At 40.0% G+C, this 18,196-nt stretch overlaps 4 protein-coding genes across 6 annotated transcripts; 2 read left to right on the plus strand and 2 right to left on the minus strand.

The window, feature by feature from the left end:
* Positions 1–386: 386 nt before the first annotated feature.
* Positions 387–5,708, minus strand: tspan3a (tetraspanin 3a). The gene is made up of 7 exons (XM_046038474.1): positions 5,496–5,708; positions 4,482–4,673; positions 4,025–4,099; positions 3,724–3,825; positions 3,456–3,608; positions 3,260–3,343; positions 387–1,313 (listed from the first exon to the last, which is right to left on the minus strand). Exons 1-7 carry the CDS (start codon positions 5,556–5,558, stop codon positions 1,221–1,223), a joined length of 762 nt encoding a protein of 253 aa, XP_045894430.1. The 5' UTR covers positions 5,559–5,708; the 3' UTR covers positions 387–1,220.
* Positions 5,709–6,553: 845 nt separating this feature from the next.
* ch25hl1.2 (cholesterol 25-hydroxylase like 1, tandem duplicate 2) lies at positions 6,554–7,204 on the minus strand. The gene has a single exon (XM_046037092.1). It carries the CDS (start codon positions 7,202–7,204, stop codon positions 6,554–6,556), a length of 651 nt encoding a protein of 216 aa, XP_045893048.1.
* A 3,623-nt stretch (positions 7,205–10,827) lies between these two features.
* si:dkey-24l11.2 (uncharacterized protein LOC100034462 homolog) lies at positions 10,828–16,089 on the plus strand. Of its 3 annotated transcripts, none has more exons than XM_046037114.1 (12): positions 10,828–10,937; positions 12,426–13,049; positions 13,562–13,621; positions 13,724–13,776; positions 13,856–14,000; positions 14,160–14,542; positions 14,645–14,873; positions 15,011–15,125; positions 15,251–15,368; positions 15,465–15,576; positions 15,669–15,781; positions 15,925–16,089. In XM_046037114.1, exons 2-12 carry the CDS (start codon positions 12,438–12,440, stop codon positions 15,992–15,994), a joined length of 2,010 nt encoding a protein of 669 aa, XP_045893070.1. In that variant the 5' UTR covers positions 10,828–10,937; positions 12,426–12,437; the 3' UTR covers positions 15,995–16,089. The 3 variants fall into 3 exon arrangements, with proteins under 3 accessions (XP_045893070.1, XP_045893071.1, XP_045893069.1); XM_046037115.1 differs by lacking the exon at positions 10,828–10,937 and adding an exon at positions 10,953–11,034; XM_046037113.1 differs by lacking the exon at positions 10,828–10,937 and adding an exon at positions 11,188–11,280.
* On the plus strand, positions 16,077–18,185 carry ch25hl1.1 (cholesterol 25-hydroxylase like 1, tandem duplicate 1). Its single transcript, XM_046037117.1, has one exon. The coding sequence runs from the start codon at positions 16,670–16,672 to the stop codon at positions 17,501–17,503; it is 834 nt and encodes a 277-aa protein (XP_045893073.1). The 5' UTR covers positions 16,077–16,669; the 3' UTR covers positions 17,504–18,185.
* Positions 18,186–18,196: the final 11 nt, after the last annotated feature.

Genomic DNA, 18,196 nt, shown 5'->3' on the forward strand with positions numbered 1-18,196 from the left:
TTTTTACCAACATTTTAAGTGTGTTTGAGGGTCCACAATACTGATTCGGTGTCACACCAGAAGCAGGCACAACTGGGTTTAATGATTCCAATAGGCAAGATATTAATACGTTTTGAGTCCATGGTAACCTAAAACCTAGTTTGAAGGCGTAAAGCTACAAAAGCATAAAAGATAAGACAGACAGACCAAAAGCATTTGACTGGGTATGTGAAACGCTTACACCTCTCCCTCATGGGAAACACCTGAACTTTGACCTTTCTTTTTTGGGACAGCCAGTGAATTAGCTTTTTCAGGATAGAATAAAAAAACAGTAGTCACATTTGGTGCAGCAACTTCATCTCTTTGTAAAGATGTGACATTTCTGTCTGAGAAATTAAAACAATAAATCAGAAAATGCACTTTTTAATTTCAAACTTTCCCCACATTTTATTTACATTCTTGAGTCTTGCCATTGCTACATGTCAGCAAATCAAATTCTAAAACTACCATCAGTAGACTGTAGACAAAACAAACAGGACAAAGTTTATCTATCTAGAGTTAAGAATGCATTAGTACTTGAAAAAGCCCACATACTGAAGGGGGTTACAAGGTTTGATTCTTAAAAGAAAATCAGCAAATCCCAGTAAAGTTTCATAGTTTACACTCAGAAACTTGCTGTGCCATTGACTGGGGTTGGGGTGTCCAATATTTCTTGAGAGAATACTGCTGAAAAAGGTGAGATTTTAACTGAAACTGAGCTGTTAGAGTAGTAGTAGCAGTAGAATAGTAGTATCAGTAGTAGTGAAGTTACAAGGTAAAATTATAGTCTTTCATTCAAGTACATGACAGATTTAAATATAAAATATTCAAAGCCATAAACATAGTGCAAACTAACATATGAGGAAATGACCCTGTCCACCTTTTTAAACCATACATGTAACCATACATTCCCCTTGACTAACAAGGTTTGAGTTTGGTAAGATGAGGTCTTATGGCCTCTTGCAATCCTCAGAGCAACAAAATGCTTTCTGCATCTCATTTACATTGACCGTTAAAGAATTTGGTCAGTAGCTTTTTTTTTTTTTTTTTTTGGAAAAACAGGTCAAATATATAACTTTAGTGTGGTTAGTGTTTTAAAGTTAGTGTGGTAATAGATTATTTTCACTATCTCACCTATGCCACATTCTTAAATTAAATGTAAATTCTGAAAGTGTGTGTTATGGTGAGAAACGTGATCTCCTTCATGCATAGGTGCCCCCTGTAATGAGAAGCTCATAGGCAGGACCTCTGCTTCTGCGGCACAGCACCACACAAGCACACAACATCCCCAGCATCTAGAAGAAAGAGACGTACACGTTATTAGTGTTTTTAGTTTTGAAATTTGATATGTTTTTTTAAAGTTGTTAGCCACACAGTGGGACAGAAAACAAATAGACCAAAATAATTAAAGGAATAATTAAATGTTTTAGGGAAATACAGTTATTTGCAACAGCAATAATGGAACTATTATATTATAACTATATTATTATTATTATTATTATTATTATTTTCAGACAGAGCCAGGCTAGCAGTTTCCAGTCTTTATGCTAAACTAAGCGGCCGCTGACAGTAGCCCTTATATTTACCGGACAGAAATTAAAGTGGTATTGATCTTCTCAGGCAGGTAGAAAAATTATGCAAGTGTATTTTTAAATCATGCTGCAAGTATCTCTTTGTTGTAAAACACTGCAGACTAGGGGTGACCCCGAATAGTCGAAGATTTGATGCTTCGATAGGAGGAGACTGATTCGACTATATGTGTGTGTGTGTGTGTGTGTGTGTGTGTGTGTGTGTGTGTGTGTGTGGGGTAGAAGAGGAAGAGAGACAGAGCGCCAGCTGCGCCGGTGTTGTGCCGAGTTGTGCATGTAGCGCCCGGGACGTTTGAATCATTTATCACCGTTAATGAACCACACAAAGAACATTATATAATTTTTAAAGAGTACGTGGAATAGACTAGGAACCGCAACGTGCATACAGTTGTCGGCAGGCACAACTCGGCACAAGACTGGTGAATTGCAGGTGAGCAGAGAGAAAATGGTCAACAACAAGCCTCAGTTTAGTGTAAGTACAGTGTAAGTTACAGTGACTATTGAATAGAGACTGCAGCTCTGCAGCTTCTCAAGATTAAAGAGGAGCTACTGTGTGTAACCCCCCTCGACTATGTAAATCCTTAGTCAGGTACATCATCTCACCACTTCATCAGGAAGAGATAAAAATAAAACAAAAAGACTAATTCCTACACCAGCATTTAACAGGGAAGCCTGTTGCTCAGCTTCCTTTACAATACACCAAATATGTCAACATAATACAATGCATAAATACATATGAACATACTGTATGTAACTGCTGCTGATTGGCTTATGTCAAGAAACTTCCACGAGATAAAACCTCCTTTTAAACCCGGAACAACTGGCTGAGCTTTAAGATTGGTATCGGGGCCAATCCGGGCATATTTTAATGGATCAGTTGGTAGCAGATCGAAATCTGATCCTTGCTTCACTGAACTTCCCTGTGTTTTGTCCCCTCAGCCTGCTAGTATTGCAGCACGCTGCTCTCCTTAATGACAGTGAGCGCTACACTGCGAGCATTTTTCAGATTAATAAGAGTTAAGTTAATAAATGTTTTCTCTCTCCAAACACATTACGCTAGCAGCTTCCGATTTTTAGCCGCTGCTTCCACCGGCTAGAATGACAAACTTCACCGGCGGTCATGTAAGCTTTCAGGAAATAAATTTAATTCCCTGAGTAACTTGCCAAAGTAAAAGCTACTGTTTTGCGTGTGTGCTCTCTGTCTGTACTCTGCCTAAAATTGATTATGAAGTAAAAGAAGCATCACTCTGTAAGACCAGTGTTTTTGTAGTCTCAACAACTCCCAACAGAGAAATACCTCTAGTCTCAAGCTGAACGTGTCACGTCAATTTCAGGAGTCGCATTCTTCCAGTTAAACTTACATTCATATAATATCAATATTTTGAGCATATCAACTAAATGTATTTGTATCAGCATGCGAAAAATAGGGCATGCCAAATGTAGAAGGCTACATGTGTTATTTCAATGTGTCTGATACATATTTATTGATTTATTGATTATTGATTTATTTATTATGATTTAATAATAGGGTCAGACACTGTATCAATAGTGTTGAATGACTCCGATTGAGGCCAATAAAAACTGAGCAGGTTAATTAATTTAATTTAAAATGTTCAGCAAAACAAGGTATCTTGATTACAGGTATTACATACCTGAATAGCAGCAAATGTCAGTGCAGTCCAGATGACATACATCATGATCTCCTTCAACTTCTTCACAACCAGAGCTTCACAACCCTACACACACATAGAGAACATGTTCAAACATATAGAACTATAAGAAGTCACTCCTTTTTAAAAATAAGTGGTGTTTGCTATGAAAACTTGACAAATTTAGAGGGTGTTTTGCCTCTTGGTAGAGATCTTCAGGACGAGTGAGGGACCCTGTGCAGCTTCCAATGTTTGCTTTGCAACAGCTGATGGGTACGCTGTTATTTTTTGATTCTTCATACCAGTGTGTATACTGCCAGTCTAAGTAATTGTGGATTCCACAACACTGAAGCTGTGAAAATAAAAACAATGAAAACTCAAGATTACTTGCTCAGTCAGAACAAGTCTAACAGAAATCCAGGTGAAACAACAATACCATTACATCTGGTTTACAGAGGAGACTGCACCTGTCTCTGAACGTAGTCGATGGCACGACTCTGGGCATTGCTGTTGGTGCCATTATACTCATCATACACTTTCTTGATGGAACTATTAACTTCATCTTCAACCTGGCAATGGTAAAGAAAGGTGAGACTAAACCTTTGATGACATATAAATGGTACAAACCAACATGACTGCACACACTAGCAGATAGTTTTGATTATCTGTGGTTGACAAATTGTCCCTGCTCTTATGAGTGGGTGTGATCTGCCGGGTCACAAGTTAAAGCATGAAAAGGCCAAGAAAAACAAACATGTACTTTCTCACCTTTGCTCTGTAAACGTATCCGAGAACCACCACTGCCACTTCCGTCATGAAAACCAGCAGGAGAATGACGACAAACTGTGGATTGAATTTCACTATTTAAGATGCGCACAGACAACAGACACTTTGGAAAACTAACATGCATATACGTGAAAAGTGGATTATTTGACTCGTTGGCATGTTCAAGTTAGACAGAATACTACCAGCTCTGAGAAAAGGGTTGAATTTGTGCAGTTTCTGCTCCATGGATTATTTAATATCTCTATGTCTAATTAGATGTGATAACTAACATGATTTTAAGTCAAATTCCAAATGTCAATGCCAGGTTCTCAAATGCATCCTGAAATACCACTTTTCTCTTCATAAAGTTTCAAAGTTCACCTTTGATTGATCAATTACTACACAAGGGCATTAGTACCGAAGTATCTATCAAGTTAAACTTCCAAACTGGTTTACTGACCGCTGTCAGTCCACAGTAGCTCTCTCTCACTGTAGCACAGCATCCAATGAGCCCAATAATGAAAAGGAGGGCTCCAACTGCGATAATGGTCACTGCTGGTATGAGAGTGTACACGTCTTCAAAGAAGTGATCGTAGTCATCATATGTAATGAAGACATAGGCTCCCACATAGCACAGGATACCAGCAGCAGCCTGTGGGTGACAAATACGTCAACAAAAGGGAAATCAAGAGTTATTATTATTATGGTTTAAGCTACCCAGCAGTAAATAAATTTGAAATTAGCCCCACCATTATACCGACATTAATGCATCAACCATTATTATTCTGAAATGGGCCGTTCTGCAAAATGACTACTTTTACTTTAGGCACTTAAATGCTAATGCTTTTGTACTTTCACTTATTAAAGTGTTTTCAGACTGTGGTGTAACGTTAGCTAACGTTATTCCTATTTTAAAACGATCTGAATTCATCTTCCACCGCTGCCTGTTATGGTGTCATTCATAATGGCTGGACCTGCAGTTTAACCAGAATGATTTGCGGGCTTTTCACCAACAAAATAACGTCAACATTTATTCTGAACTAGGTTAGCTAAACTGTCTTCCGGAGCTTTTGATATGCAGTTACCAGCATGTATGGCTGACCCGATAGACTATTTAAAAGTGGCTGACACATCTCTGGCTTGGTGTGTGTTAACCTACATCCCGCATGGAGGGTCAAAAAGCAATAGTTTGACTTTGCAACACTGCATTTTTTTAAGCAAAGAGTATTTTTACTCTAAAACGTGATGTAAGGTTTAAAAATGTGTTATTTGCGGTAAATCATTAAACCTGAACAAAGTATATCTCTTAAATGATGTCTTTCCTGCTGCATTCTCAAACTAATCCCTCCCTGGTTAAACAAAGGTCGCCTGGCGCAGCTAGCAGAGTGGCTGACTGGACACAAAGCTAACGTTAGCTAAGTTAGCTGGTGGGCTGTGACGCACGTTCAGAGCTGCCAGAAACCTCCAAACTTACCCAAAATATAAGGTTCAGAAAGACGAGGACCGTCTTTGACGACGTGATGCCGCACTGTCCCATCTTCAACACGTGGATTTAATGCTGTACGTGTTGGGAAATAATGCAGGTTTCTACTCAGACATGTCCCGGCTAGCTCCAGCACTCACTCTCCATATCCCAACTCTGTGTCACTGAAGCAGGTTGCACCGGCGACGCAGCGCCACCAACACAACCACAACAAAAACAAACAAACCCTTTAGAGACAAATGAGTTAGCCACCCCAATATTCACTTAATATTATAGGCAGAGTTACGAGAATGTGCTGTAAGCAATATTTTTGTGATATATGCAGTCAAACATTAAAAATATAGTATGTTAAATCCAATCGAAATGGCAATGAGAGTGTTTTTCTGACATCTAGTGGTGGAAACTTTTACCTGCTTGTCCTTCATGCATTAAACATTACTGATCACTGGTCAGCTTACCTAAATAAAAACAAGAGGCGTCACAATAAAATAAAAAAACCCTGTGATATGCTGTGGTAATTTCTGGTTGGAAAATAAAGGGGAAAACGTAATTTCGACTCAGTGGTCACTAAACTATCAATATGTGCACTTTGTTGTAATTTATACGTGACTGTATAATCAATGACACCACTGCAATGAAGTTGAATGAATGAAATTGGCAATGTAGTCAAATAATTTTGTCCCTTTGTTTATTGAGAGCAATGTACACAATATTTGCCGAATGAAGCTAATTCTGATTCTGAAACATTACACCGGTAAAGAGCAGAAAAAACGGCTCAAATAATGAATCATTTATATGAGGAACAATGTAATGTAGGCCATGTCTCAAGCTCAGGATCACTTTCAAAGTAAAGAAACCAGACACAGTGGGAGTGTGTGTGACAGTGTTGTTTTTCAAATACAACAAAGTGACAAGCCTCCATTTCTGTGTAAAGGAAAATGTAGATTTCTCTTCAACTTTTGCACATTCATATTTTATTATCCACATAATTTAGATAAACAAAAACACCAGTCTCTATTTAAAGCTGTTACAAATAGTGTTATAGCCTTCTATTTCATAGCAGTAGAGAAGTTGAAATCAGCATGCGTGCCAAATATTTTATCCCAGTGGCTGAAGTGTGGTGCAAAATTGGTGTTGGGTTTCTGATGGTGCACATCGTGTTTGCTGGGCCCTCCATAGATGCCAAACGGTATCAGACGTGATGTGGACCAGGGGAAATCATAGCCACAGTGATCCTCTATAGAAACGTAGACATGCAACACCATGAATGTCCATGTGGTGAGTAGGTGGCATCTCAGGATCACAGGATTCAGAGTGGTCCAAAAGCCCACTGTGACCAGCTCCCAGCCGCCGAGACACTGAGTGGCAAGAGCAAAGGGAGAGTAGTATTTATGATGGATGGCATGGAAAGTGACATACAGCCAGCGGATCCTGTGATGGAGCAGGTGCCAAATGAAGTATTGGAAGTCAAAGAGCAGGAGGTTGCCTATCACCCCAGCAATCAGCTCCAGCAGGGACGGAGCCCGGTCAGGCAGGTCCACAGGTGGCCTCCATGCCCACTGGGCCACTGATGCTGGCAGCACAAGAAACACATGGTTGAACAAGGTGACACCTGCACAGTGCAGCAGTGCAGAGGCTGCTGGACGATGGCTGGGTTGGATCTTGAATTGCTGGACCCAAGCCCACCTTTCTCCCATCATGTCGCAAACAAGGAAAGGAAGGCACAAGACAAAGTAGGAAGACACTGTCAGGATAATGGGGAAGAGTGCAGATCTCAAATAGTCTCTGTAGTCGAGCCTCAGGCTGTTCCACAGAGGCTGCAGCAAAGAGTCGTTTCCTAAGCATCTCATCCAAAGATCTACGCTTATATCCGCAAGCACCATACTCATGTAACAAACTATCTTATTATTGAGGACGTTCCAGCCAGAAACAGCATGGTAAAGACTTTATGCCACGAGTGTCTGCTTGTGCTTTGCTCACTGTGTGGCATCAAGTGACAGCTGGGTGCAACAATGCAACAAATTATTCATACACCCTGGGTAACAGGTAACATACAGCTCTCCACATGACAAATTGTTCAGTAGGGGAAATAATTTCAAAATCCTATTTCATTTTCTCAAACCATCTGTTAGTGCCATGTCTCTGCTCAAGCTCAGGTGAGTTTATCTGCCATTTTACAGCGATCTCTTTGTTGATAAGTACAGTTTCTTAGATAGTAAATGTGATTTTTGAGGTCATTAGTTACAAAACAATGTTTTCCTCTTCCTGTGAAAAGAAAGGTTTGGCCTAAAAGATTTTCAAGAGTTGTTAAGATTCGAACTAGATTTTTATAATTTCCGTTGTTTCCTAAAATGAAAGAGGTTCATTTCCAAATTATTAGGCCTAATGATATTTAGCCATTTAATGAATTCTTAAGAGTAAGATTAAATTTAGATTGTAATGTATGTACATTTTGTCAGACTGATATTGAATCTCAGGAACATCTTTTCTACAGCTGTAGAAATGATGTTGTTAAAGTGTTGTGGGACAGAATATATGACTGGTTAGGTACAAAGAATGTAATACGTGTGTTAGATTAGCATTATGTGAAGTATGGTTGTTTCATGAAAATCAAAGATATTGTGTTCTTGTGTAATAATATCTTCGTCATAGCAAAATTTTATATTCATAAGTGTAGTTTTTTTAAAGCTGCCCCAAGTTTTAATGCCTTTATAAATGATTTGAAGAAGTGCCTTAAGATTCTCGGAGTTACTTTCATTTTATTTTGATTAAATCCCCTTAATTTATTTTATTTTAAGTGATTTATATACGTGTATTTGTTTATTTTGCGTGTTTATTCAAGTTAACTTTTTTATTTTTGGATGTATGCTGCTTAGTAGTACTTAATGTTAGGTCAATGTAACGTTACAATGATGCCTGTTTGTTTACTGAAGATGCAAATAAAGTGAAGGGGGGAAAACTACGGAGAAAAAAAACGTTTTGCTACGTTTTGTCGGCGCTGAACTCACCCCTGAACTCATTTCTCTCCAGCTGTCCTGTGTACAACACAGTGTACAACACAGGACAGCCTGTAACCTAAATTTTCATAACCTTTACACGTGATAATCTCGTGTGATCATACCACGGACCTAATTGTTGCCCCAACGTTTTCGAACCTTTCGTCGCACGCAATGACGCAAAACCTCTGCGCTCCTGTTGTTGAAGTGTTGAACGTTTGACGTTTCCTGTTGCAATACAAGTAAATACTAAGTAAATCTGAAGCTAAAACAGTCATTAAAGAGAAAATGCAAAAAATATGGCAAGAATACTGGGAACTAAATGGAACTAGAAGACATCTTTACAGTATACACAATCATGTTGGTCTGGGAAGAAAATTGGGTGGGTGTCTAAGAATAGGACACAACATTCACTTTATAAAATAGGTAAACACCCAACTGGACACTGTGTAAAATGTAATAGTATAGAGACCATTCAACATGTGCTGGTTGAGTGTAGAGGCTATGTGGAGGCGAGGAGGAAAATAGCAGCAGTTGTAGAGAAAGCTAAGCTTAGGTTCACTGTCGAGAACCTCCTTGGGGATAAAGCATGGGGAATATCTAAGCACCTCATTAAATATCTGAAAGATACGGGATTAATGGAAAGGATATAGTTTATTTTTTGTTTGTTTTGTTTTATTTGTTTATTTGTTTTTTTTATGTTGGTCTGCACATAATCTGTTCCACACACCAGTCCGGTAGGTGGCGGTAATACTCCTAAATGCTGGTTGCCAACCGCCAATCAAATCAAAAGAAGAAGAAGAAGAAGTTTCCTGTTGTGACCTGCATATACAGCAAATAATCAAAAAGAAATTGTAGTGTATAATATATGTGCATTTGACGCATAACAGTTTAAAATAGCACTGTAGCAGCTGGACAGAGGGTCAGTGACCTCTTAAGGGGAGAGCAGTGATTAGTGGTTGTGTAGGGACTGAACCCTTCTATAGAATTTGACCTCTGACCCCTTGTTTTGTTACCTCAGAATAGCACTGTACCCTTATATGGGTTGGAGCTTTATTTTGCAGACTCAAACCCTTCTATGGTATCTAACAGATACCTACACATATCCTATATAAGCTATGTTTGATGTACAGAAAGACAGAGTGGTCATCGGGCTGGGTCACTCTCCAAGCTGCTGCAGAGCTTATAATTGATGCTGAACACCTTGATGTAATAAACTTTTATGATCAAGAACAGTGTCAAGCGGATTTCTTCTCAACACATCATCACAGCATTATTGTTCGGACACCACAAAATCCAAGCAAGCACACACGGGAAGAATAGCAGAAAGTTACATAGAGCAGCACTATAGAGATAACCACATGTTCTTTACTGATGGCTCTAAAGATCCAGAGACCGGACGGACAGGAGCTGCCGTATACATCCCAGCATACAAAATAGGCATTAAAAAGAGAACCCCAGATCATCTATCAGTATATACAGTTGAACTTATAGCCATTTTGATGGCATTACAGTGGATAGAAGAAAATAAGGAAAGCAAGGTGGTCATTGCATCAGATAGCTGGGCAGCGCTCACCAGTATTAAATCTGTTAAGTCCTGTAGGCTGGATCTGGTATTTAGTATTCATAGCTCTCTATGTAGATTATATCATAAGGGCTGGACTGTCTGCTTTGTTTGGGTTCCTGCCCATGTAGGGGTAGAAGGAAATGAAGATGCTGATATTCTGGCAAAACAAGCACTTAAATCAAAGTCAGTTGATATACAAGTTCCGCTAAGTAAATCTGAAGCTAAAACTATCATTAAAGAAAAAATGCAAAAAATATGGCAAGAATACTGGGAACTAAATGAAACTAGAAGACATCTTTACCGTATACAGAATCATGTTGGTCTGGGAAGAAAATTGGGTGGGTGCCGGAAGACAGAGACCGCCATTACCCGTCTAAGAATAGGACACACAGGGCTTAACCATTCACTTTAAAAAAATAGGTAAACACCCAACTGGACACTGTGTAAAATGTAATAGTATAGAGACCATTCAACATGTGCTGGTTGAGTGTAGAGGCTATGTAGAGGCGAGGAGGAAAATAGCAGCAGTTGTAGAGAAAGCTGAGCTTAGGTTCACTGTCGAGAACCTCCTTGGGGATAAAGCATGGGGAATATCAAAGCATCTCATTAAATATCTGAAAGAAACGGGATTAATGGAAAGGATATAGGTTTTCAATTTTTATTTATTTAATTTATTTGTTTGTTTGTTTGTTTTATTTGTTTATTTGGTTTTTATGTTAGTCTGCACATGATCTGTTCCACACTCCAGTCCGGTAGGTGGCGGTAATGCTGCTAAATGCTGGCTGTCAACCGCCAATCAAATCAAAAGAAGAAGAAGAAGAAGTTTCCGGTTGCAATCCACTGTGAAAAAAATCTGTACCCACTGGACAGGTAAGGACACTTTTAAAAGGTTTGAAATATTTATAACACGCAAGGGCTTGTCATCACGCGGGACATACTTTTACGCGGTTTCTTCTGTGTATTTGAGGTACTGTCATTTACCAAAAATAACTTTGATCTGAATGAATTGACTAATGTAACGTTAGCAAGACACTCCCCCTGTACGTAAAGTTAAGCTAGCGAAGTTAACTAGTGAGATAGCTAACGTCGGTCTTTTTCTGCCGATAGTGAACACGCTGGTTAACATTAGAGCTAAATGTCCAGATGCCACGCTATAGTTAGGAGGGTTTTAGATGATGTGGACGATAGATGGAAGCCTGTTGTTACGCCAAAGGTAACCACAAAAAACAACGAAAATATTTCACGTAACGTTAAGTTAGATCATTCATGTGTGGCAACAAAACATCTGTCCAAATCCATCTGGTAGACCATTAAATATCTGAGTTTTTTTAACAGAGACAAATCTGATGTTGATGTTTTGCCCAGGCCTATAAAGCTGGTATATGGTCAGTCCTTTACACATGGCTAGTCCCATTTATTTCAATAAAAAGACATCTTAAAGTCCAACTGAAATCACATTTTGTTAATTGCTTTGTATTAGTAAAAGAAGAAAAAACGGTTTTTGAGGGGAAATATTAGAAATGCTTCCTTTTCTTCTGGGCCAGCTAGAGGGGCGTGTCGGTGTCTGTTGATTGACAGCAGCTTTCAGACTTAAAACGCTATCATGAAACCAAAAAACATAATATATATTTCTTCCTTTTGGTTTTAGATTTTTTTTTTCTCATAGGAGAAGCCAGGACAAGTGATATACAGAGCGGATATGCATTCTGTAACAGACAAAAAAGCTATTTAATTTCAGTTAGTTAACACTGCAACATACAATGATATTTTAGACTAGTGACCTCAAGAAAAAAGATTCAGATGTAGCTTATTTTTCTTGTTAAACACTGGATACTTTCTACAAATCCTTCAAATTAAACAATCTGACTCATGTCCACACTAAGGCTACAACCTGGGATGAGGGGTCTCAAGAAGGCTTACTTTATTTTAAGGGGTCACGAGACAAAAACGTTGGGTATCACTGCTTTAGACTATAGTGTTCTTCCAACTTTGTGGGAGTGGTTTGGAGAAGGCCCTTGTATTTTTCAACATGACAGGGCCCCTGTGCACAATACAAAAAAGAAATGGTTTTCACAGTTCAATGTGGAAGAACTTACATGCCCTTATCACCCATCATCAGTGCCTGACCTTCGCTAAGGCTCTTGTGGTTGAGTGGGAGTAAATACTTGCAGGCAGGTTCTAAAATCTTGTAGTAAGTCTTCTCAGAAGAGTAGAGGCTATTCTAGCAGTAATATAAATGCCCATGTTAATCACATATTGCTTTAATGTTTGTGTGTACACATGCTTTCGGCTTTGTAGTGTTTACATATAGGTAAAAGAAGTAGATCCATCTCTGTATTTCTGTATTCATTCATTCAGGTGTTAATAGTGATGGACGATGGTGAGGGAGAGAAGACGGGTGAATCAGAGCCCGTACTTCAAACACAGCCGCTGTGTCGCTTCTTCTGTCAAGGAAGACACTGCAATTTTGGGAAGAAATGCAAATTCCTACACATAAGAGATGATGCCAAAGTTCATGAGAAGAAAGCCATCAGGACACCAAGCCAGTCAGATGTTGAATTTCAAAACTCAGAGGTCCTTGGAGAAAATGTGGGACACAGGGAGAATTGCACTCCCACTGGCAACTGCAGGGTTGCCCCAGCAGCCAGACGTCGCCCCTGTCGCTACTTTATTTCAGGCCACTGCACCATGGAAGACAGATGTCGCTTCTGGCATCCACCACAGTTGCCCCCAGTGGATAACCAGCCTGTTCCTGGCAATTACACAAAACCTGCGCAGAGGATACCACCGGTACCCTGTCCCAGCATCCTCCAGCAGGTCAAGCTGTGTGACCTGACAGAGGATGTCAGCAAGCAGCTTCGAGACACAGAGATCAAGCAGTTGAAGAAGCGTTTTCCCAAAGACCAACTCATTATTCAGGAACGAAGTGATGGGAAAGTTACTTATTTCAGGGCGACTGTAGGGGCTACTGATCCAGACTGGGTAAACATTTTCCATTTATCATCTGTCTCCTTTCCCCTCCCAAGATCTTTAGAGCAGAAATACATTCACATATTATTTCTAATAATAGTGGTTTGGTTTTAGTTTCACTTTTAATTTGTGAACTTGAGCAAGTCTCTCCTTAACTGATTAACAGAGTGAGACTGTATTTGGACACTGAAGCTTCTTCATAGACGATAAATAGTAGAGCCATTATTACTATGCTGTGACAGAAGCACCCAATGTGGTAATTGTGTAATTGCTGGGGTTTGTTTCAAATAAGCTGAACCAATGAGATTACACTAAGCATATTTGTTATATGGGGAACTGGGTAAATTGGTGAACTATTAATCCACTTAATCAGTTGTTATGGAGTCCAAAATCACACAAATATTTTCTGTAAATCATTAATGAACCAACTTTTCTCACACATGCCATGCTTTGGTTTGACAGTGTATTACATTGGTGAAAATGTATTATCTGGAAATATACTGACTCTGCATTTCATTTCATAGCCTTTTGATCAGAAGGAAATCGACATCATGGTGAGCTTCCCAGACAATTACCCCCAGGAGGTAAAGCCCACTGCTATCATTTACATTACAGGTTCTGTGACATACCATACAGTAAATGGTTTACAAAGAACAGTTTCTCATCACCTTGATACATTTTCTTAGATCTTCACATTGGACGTACCGTTGGACCAGGATCTGCCACCAGTAATGGCAAGGTAAAAGCTTGTGCAATTTGTTTTTAACATTTAGCATTTAGAGTACTTGGCGTTGACATTTCTATAAATCTCTACTCAGACATGTACAGGAAGCATCATTAGAGTGGCTTCAAGCCAAGCATGCAACCAATCAGCTTCTGGGAAAGGTAGAGCTGCTCTTCCGGCCTTTTCTTCGCTGGCTAGATCGTAGCTTGGAGAGACTGTTCACTGAAGGAGCCAGGCAGGTGAGAACCTGCATGAACAGGAGGTTGTGAATTGTTATTGTGTGTTTTCCCATTGAATTTACTGAAATGACCTGTAAGTCACAGCTTTCTACTATTTATTTTTGACAAAAAAAAATCTCCAGCAGTGAAATGTCTCTTTTAATGCTGATGTCTTTTCAGTTGAAAAAGGACGTTGATTTAGAAAGAGCAGGATTGCAGTTCATACCATACCAGGAGCTCCAGGCAACAGTGTGTGAAAAGTCTGGGAATGATCATTCATCTGACACTGCTGCTGCAGATGAGGGTGCCAATGATGAAGGAAAACTGAAAAAGACAGAAGGCGAGAAGACAATAGAGGGAGGGGAGTTAGTGCAGCAGGAGCATCCAGGATGCGATGAAGGGCAGCAGCAGCTGGGGGAGGAGGAAGCCAGTCATCTGGTGGAGAACATTAAGATCAGCGATCCCCGCAAAGGCACCGAGATGAAGCTGCTGGGACTGAGGCTGGGAGACAACACAGCCACCGTAGTGGCCCAGCAAATCACGGTTTGTCTTCAATGTAACAGGTAAGGATAATAGCTAAACGTCTTATCCATATCACAAATTACAGTTTGTTCAATTAGAATGACCCGCAATTGAGAGCTTGACTGTATTTGTCCTGTCTGCAGGTGTAAGGTAACTGCAGACCTGACACTGACTGGAAGGACACCCTGCACAGCTCAGTGTGAAAAGTGCAGTGCAAGCATCAATGCTGCATTCAGGCCCTGCATGCTGCACCATTACAGTGATGTCCTGGGATACCTGGACCTTCACAATGCTGTACCTGCTGACCTTGTGCTTCAGGAGTGCGACCTCGTTGTGGGCTGCCTCAGCTGCTCCCAGGATGGCCCTGCGCTGGTGATGAAATGTGTCCTGCTTAACACTAAACACGTTCTTTGTGTGAAATGTAACCAGTAATAAGTGATTTACGATATATGTCGATATAAGTTCTAGGCTTCTCTGAAACTGATTTTTTTGTCTTTGATTTTCACTAGAACGTTTCCTATGGTCAAGCGAAGGAGTTTAATTGTGAACACTGCCACGGCAAGCTCAGTATTTTTGCTGACAGCACAATATTCCAGTATATTCAGCCGCGTGCCAACACAACAGGTCAGAGCTCACCTACATTTGCTGAAGGGATCAGCAAAGATCTTACAACAACAAACTGCCAATGCTACCTCACATTATTATTTAAAAAGCTACTACGTGCACCCCCCCACCCCACATTTGTGCAGGTTCAAGTGCTTCTGCTGGTATTTATAAGACAATAAGAGATCCTGCTGTGCAAAAGGGGAAGCCACTGCCAGAAAAAGGTGCATGCAAACATTTCAAACAGAGCCATCGCTGGCTAAGGTATGATCCTCACTGTGTCCCATCTCACATGTCTGACATTCAAGCTCTGAGAAGAAACGAATGTTGTGAAAGCTTTGTACCACTGACTGCCCTCAGGTTTCCCTGCTGTGGCCGGGCTTACCCCTGTGATGTGTGTCATGATGAGGACCAGGACCACCCCATGGAACTGGCAACCAGGATGATCTGTGGCCACTGCGCCAAAGAACAGGTGAGCGTGACGTCACAATTAAGCCACAGACCTTATATCCTCATATATATATATATATGTGTGTGTGTGTTATACCTACATCGTTGTTGCAGCCATACGGCAATGGAAAACCTTGCATCAGCTGTGGAAGCATGATGACGAGAGGAGCACGCACCTGCCACTGGGAGGGTGGACTGGGATGCAGAAACAAAGTCAAAATGAGCAGGTACATCCACGTAATGACATTCAGGTCCACATAGGTTTATTGTTAACATCACTGTTCAAAAACATAACAGTAGTAGTAGTAGAAACGTTTATTTCTTTCTGTGACTAATGGGTAAAGAGTTTGTGGTTTTTCTTCCTGTTCAGAAATGATCGACACAAATATGCCAACACCAACAAAACGGTTTCAAGGAAGGCAAGCAGTGACAAGAAGTAGCTGGTGAAGAAGAGCATTATTGCCTTAATTTGTGAAGACATGTGATTCTTGATTTCAATGAAATTTTCCCCAATAAATCATTTTATGATCTTTCAGTGTGAGACATGTTAATATTTAGACCTGATGTTTAAAGTGTGTTCATCTCTGTATTCATTTTATCAAGGTTTAACTCTTCAAGTTATTAGGTTTAATAGGACACGCACAAACAAATGCATGCAGGTCATTTGATTGATTATACAGTGTATTAAAAGATAACCTGGTCAATTCAAGTAGTCCAGCGTTCTAATCATATTTTGAATCCTTTTAGATTAGGAGAATGGACAGTGCAACAACAGCTTTCATTTATCTTTAGACTAAAAATATAAAAGGTAGAATTATGTCTGTCTATTTTCGAGGTATACAAATTCTTCATTTGAAAAATATGCAGTTGCAAAAAGCGTTCTAATAATTAGTTTTTTTAGGTTTTGTTTTGTAGACCCTCAAACAAAATAAGGGTGTATTCTGCAACTCAGATTAGAAAGAAATTGGCGACATTGAACTGCTGGGGGGAAAAACCCTACTGCTCTGTTCCGATTTAGAGAAAAGCCTCCTTCCATTGAACTCCACTATATAAAGGCAGAACTTTGTCTTGATCCGGAGACTTGGAGCAGCAGCCTTCAGTGGTACCACAGCGAGATGTTGAACATCAGTGAGCCAATTCTGCAGCACCTGCCCTTCAGGGCCTCAGACCATCTACTGCAGCCATTCTGGGATTATTTGCTTTTTCACCACCTGCCTCTCATCTCATCTCCTTTTTTCCCCGTCCTGCTCACCTTCTCCAGTTATGTCTTCTTCAGCATACCTTTTGCTGCACTGGATCTCTTGGGAGAAAGACTGCCTTCAGTCTATCAGTACAAGATCCAACCAGACAGGCTGCCAACAGTAGGAATGATGGTGAAGATCTTCATGTCATCGCTGTATAAGCACATATTCTTTGTTCTGCCAGCTGTAACAATTGGTATCTTCATACTGCCTACACCAACACTGCCACAGGAGGCCCCAACTCTTTGTGAGGTAGTCATTGATGGACTGGCTGTACTTCTCGTCTTTGACACTCAGTACTATATTTGGCATTACATACATCACAAGCAACCGCAGCTCTACCGGTGGATCCATGCAATCCACCATGAATATAGGGCACCTTTCTCTTGGTCGACTGAGCATCTCAGCATCCCCGAGCTGATGGCTGTTGGACTCTGGAGCAATCAGGACCCAATTCTTTTAAAGTGTCACCCATTGACTGCATGGTGTGTCACAGTTGTCAGTGTCTGGATGTCTGTGGAGAACCACATAGGCTATGACCTGCCGTGGACTGTCAACCACCTGGTGCCTTTCGGTCTGCTAGGCGGTGCACCGGCTCACGACATGCACCACCAGAGGCCGAGCAGTAACTACAGTGTCTTCTTCAGCCACTGGGACAGAATCTTTGGCACCACCGTTCCACTGAAGAAAAAAACTATGAGAAGATAATAAGTAAATAAATAAGTGAATGCAATTCTGTAAATACTGCATGTTTAGTGTTGTCTTTATGTTGCACTGTTTTTTAGCACCATCACAGTGTTACTATAGTTTCTATAATTTTACTTGCTGCTCCTCCTTTTTTATTTGAGAGGCTGCTTTCTTATTGACCAAACTTGTGAAATACAATTGAAAAGTTGCTAAAAAGTGTATTTTCTTATGGCTTTTCATTTAATGAATTAAAAATCCACTTTTTTCTTTATGTGGAATAAATCATTTAAATGTCAACACATTTAATGCATTGTTCTCCATGTATTATGGGAGCATAATCACACATCATTCAAGTCATTCCAGTTAAGTAATCAACAGTAATTGGTTACATTTGCAAGCGGAGTACAAATTTCTTCTTTCCTGTTGTTGCTTTTCTCACAATCTTCTTACGTAATGCAAAATCTTTGAAAGAGCTTTCATCAGACTCCAAAGTCCACAAAGGAACATAGAGCTTTTGAATAAGAAAGCTAAGTACGATTTGTCAGGCTTGCCACCACGATGTCGAGGAATTAATGTTAACCTGATTTGATAAAGTGCTGAGCTTTGACTGTACAGTGTTCCAGACTGACTTGAATGTGTAATTTGTATATCATTTCATATATCATTCATTGCATATGTCAGGTGATTAAATATTTACTACTAATTCCTTCTCAT

Source organism: Micropterus dolomieu, linkage group LG22 (assembly GCF_021292245.1).
Source record: "Micropterus dolomieu isolate WLL.071019.BEF.003 ecotype Adirondacks linkage group LG22, ASM2129224v1, whole genome shotgun sequence".
In the NCBI taxonomy this organism is placed as follows: Eukaryota; Metazoa; Chordata; class Actinopteri; order Centrarchiformes; family Centrarchidae; genus Micropterus; species Micropterus dolomieu.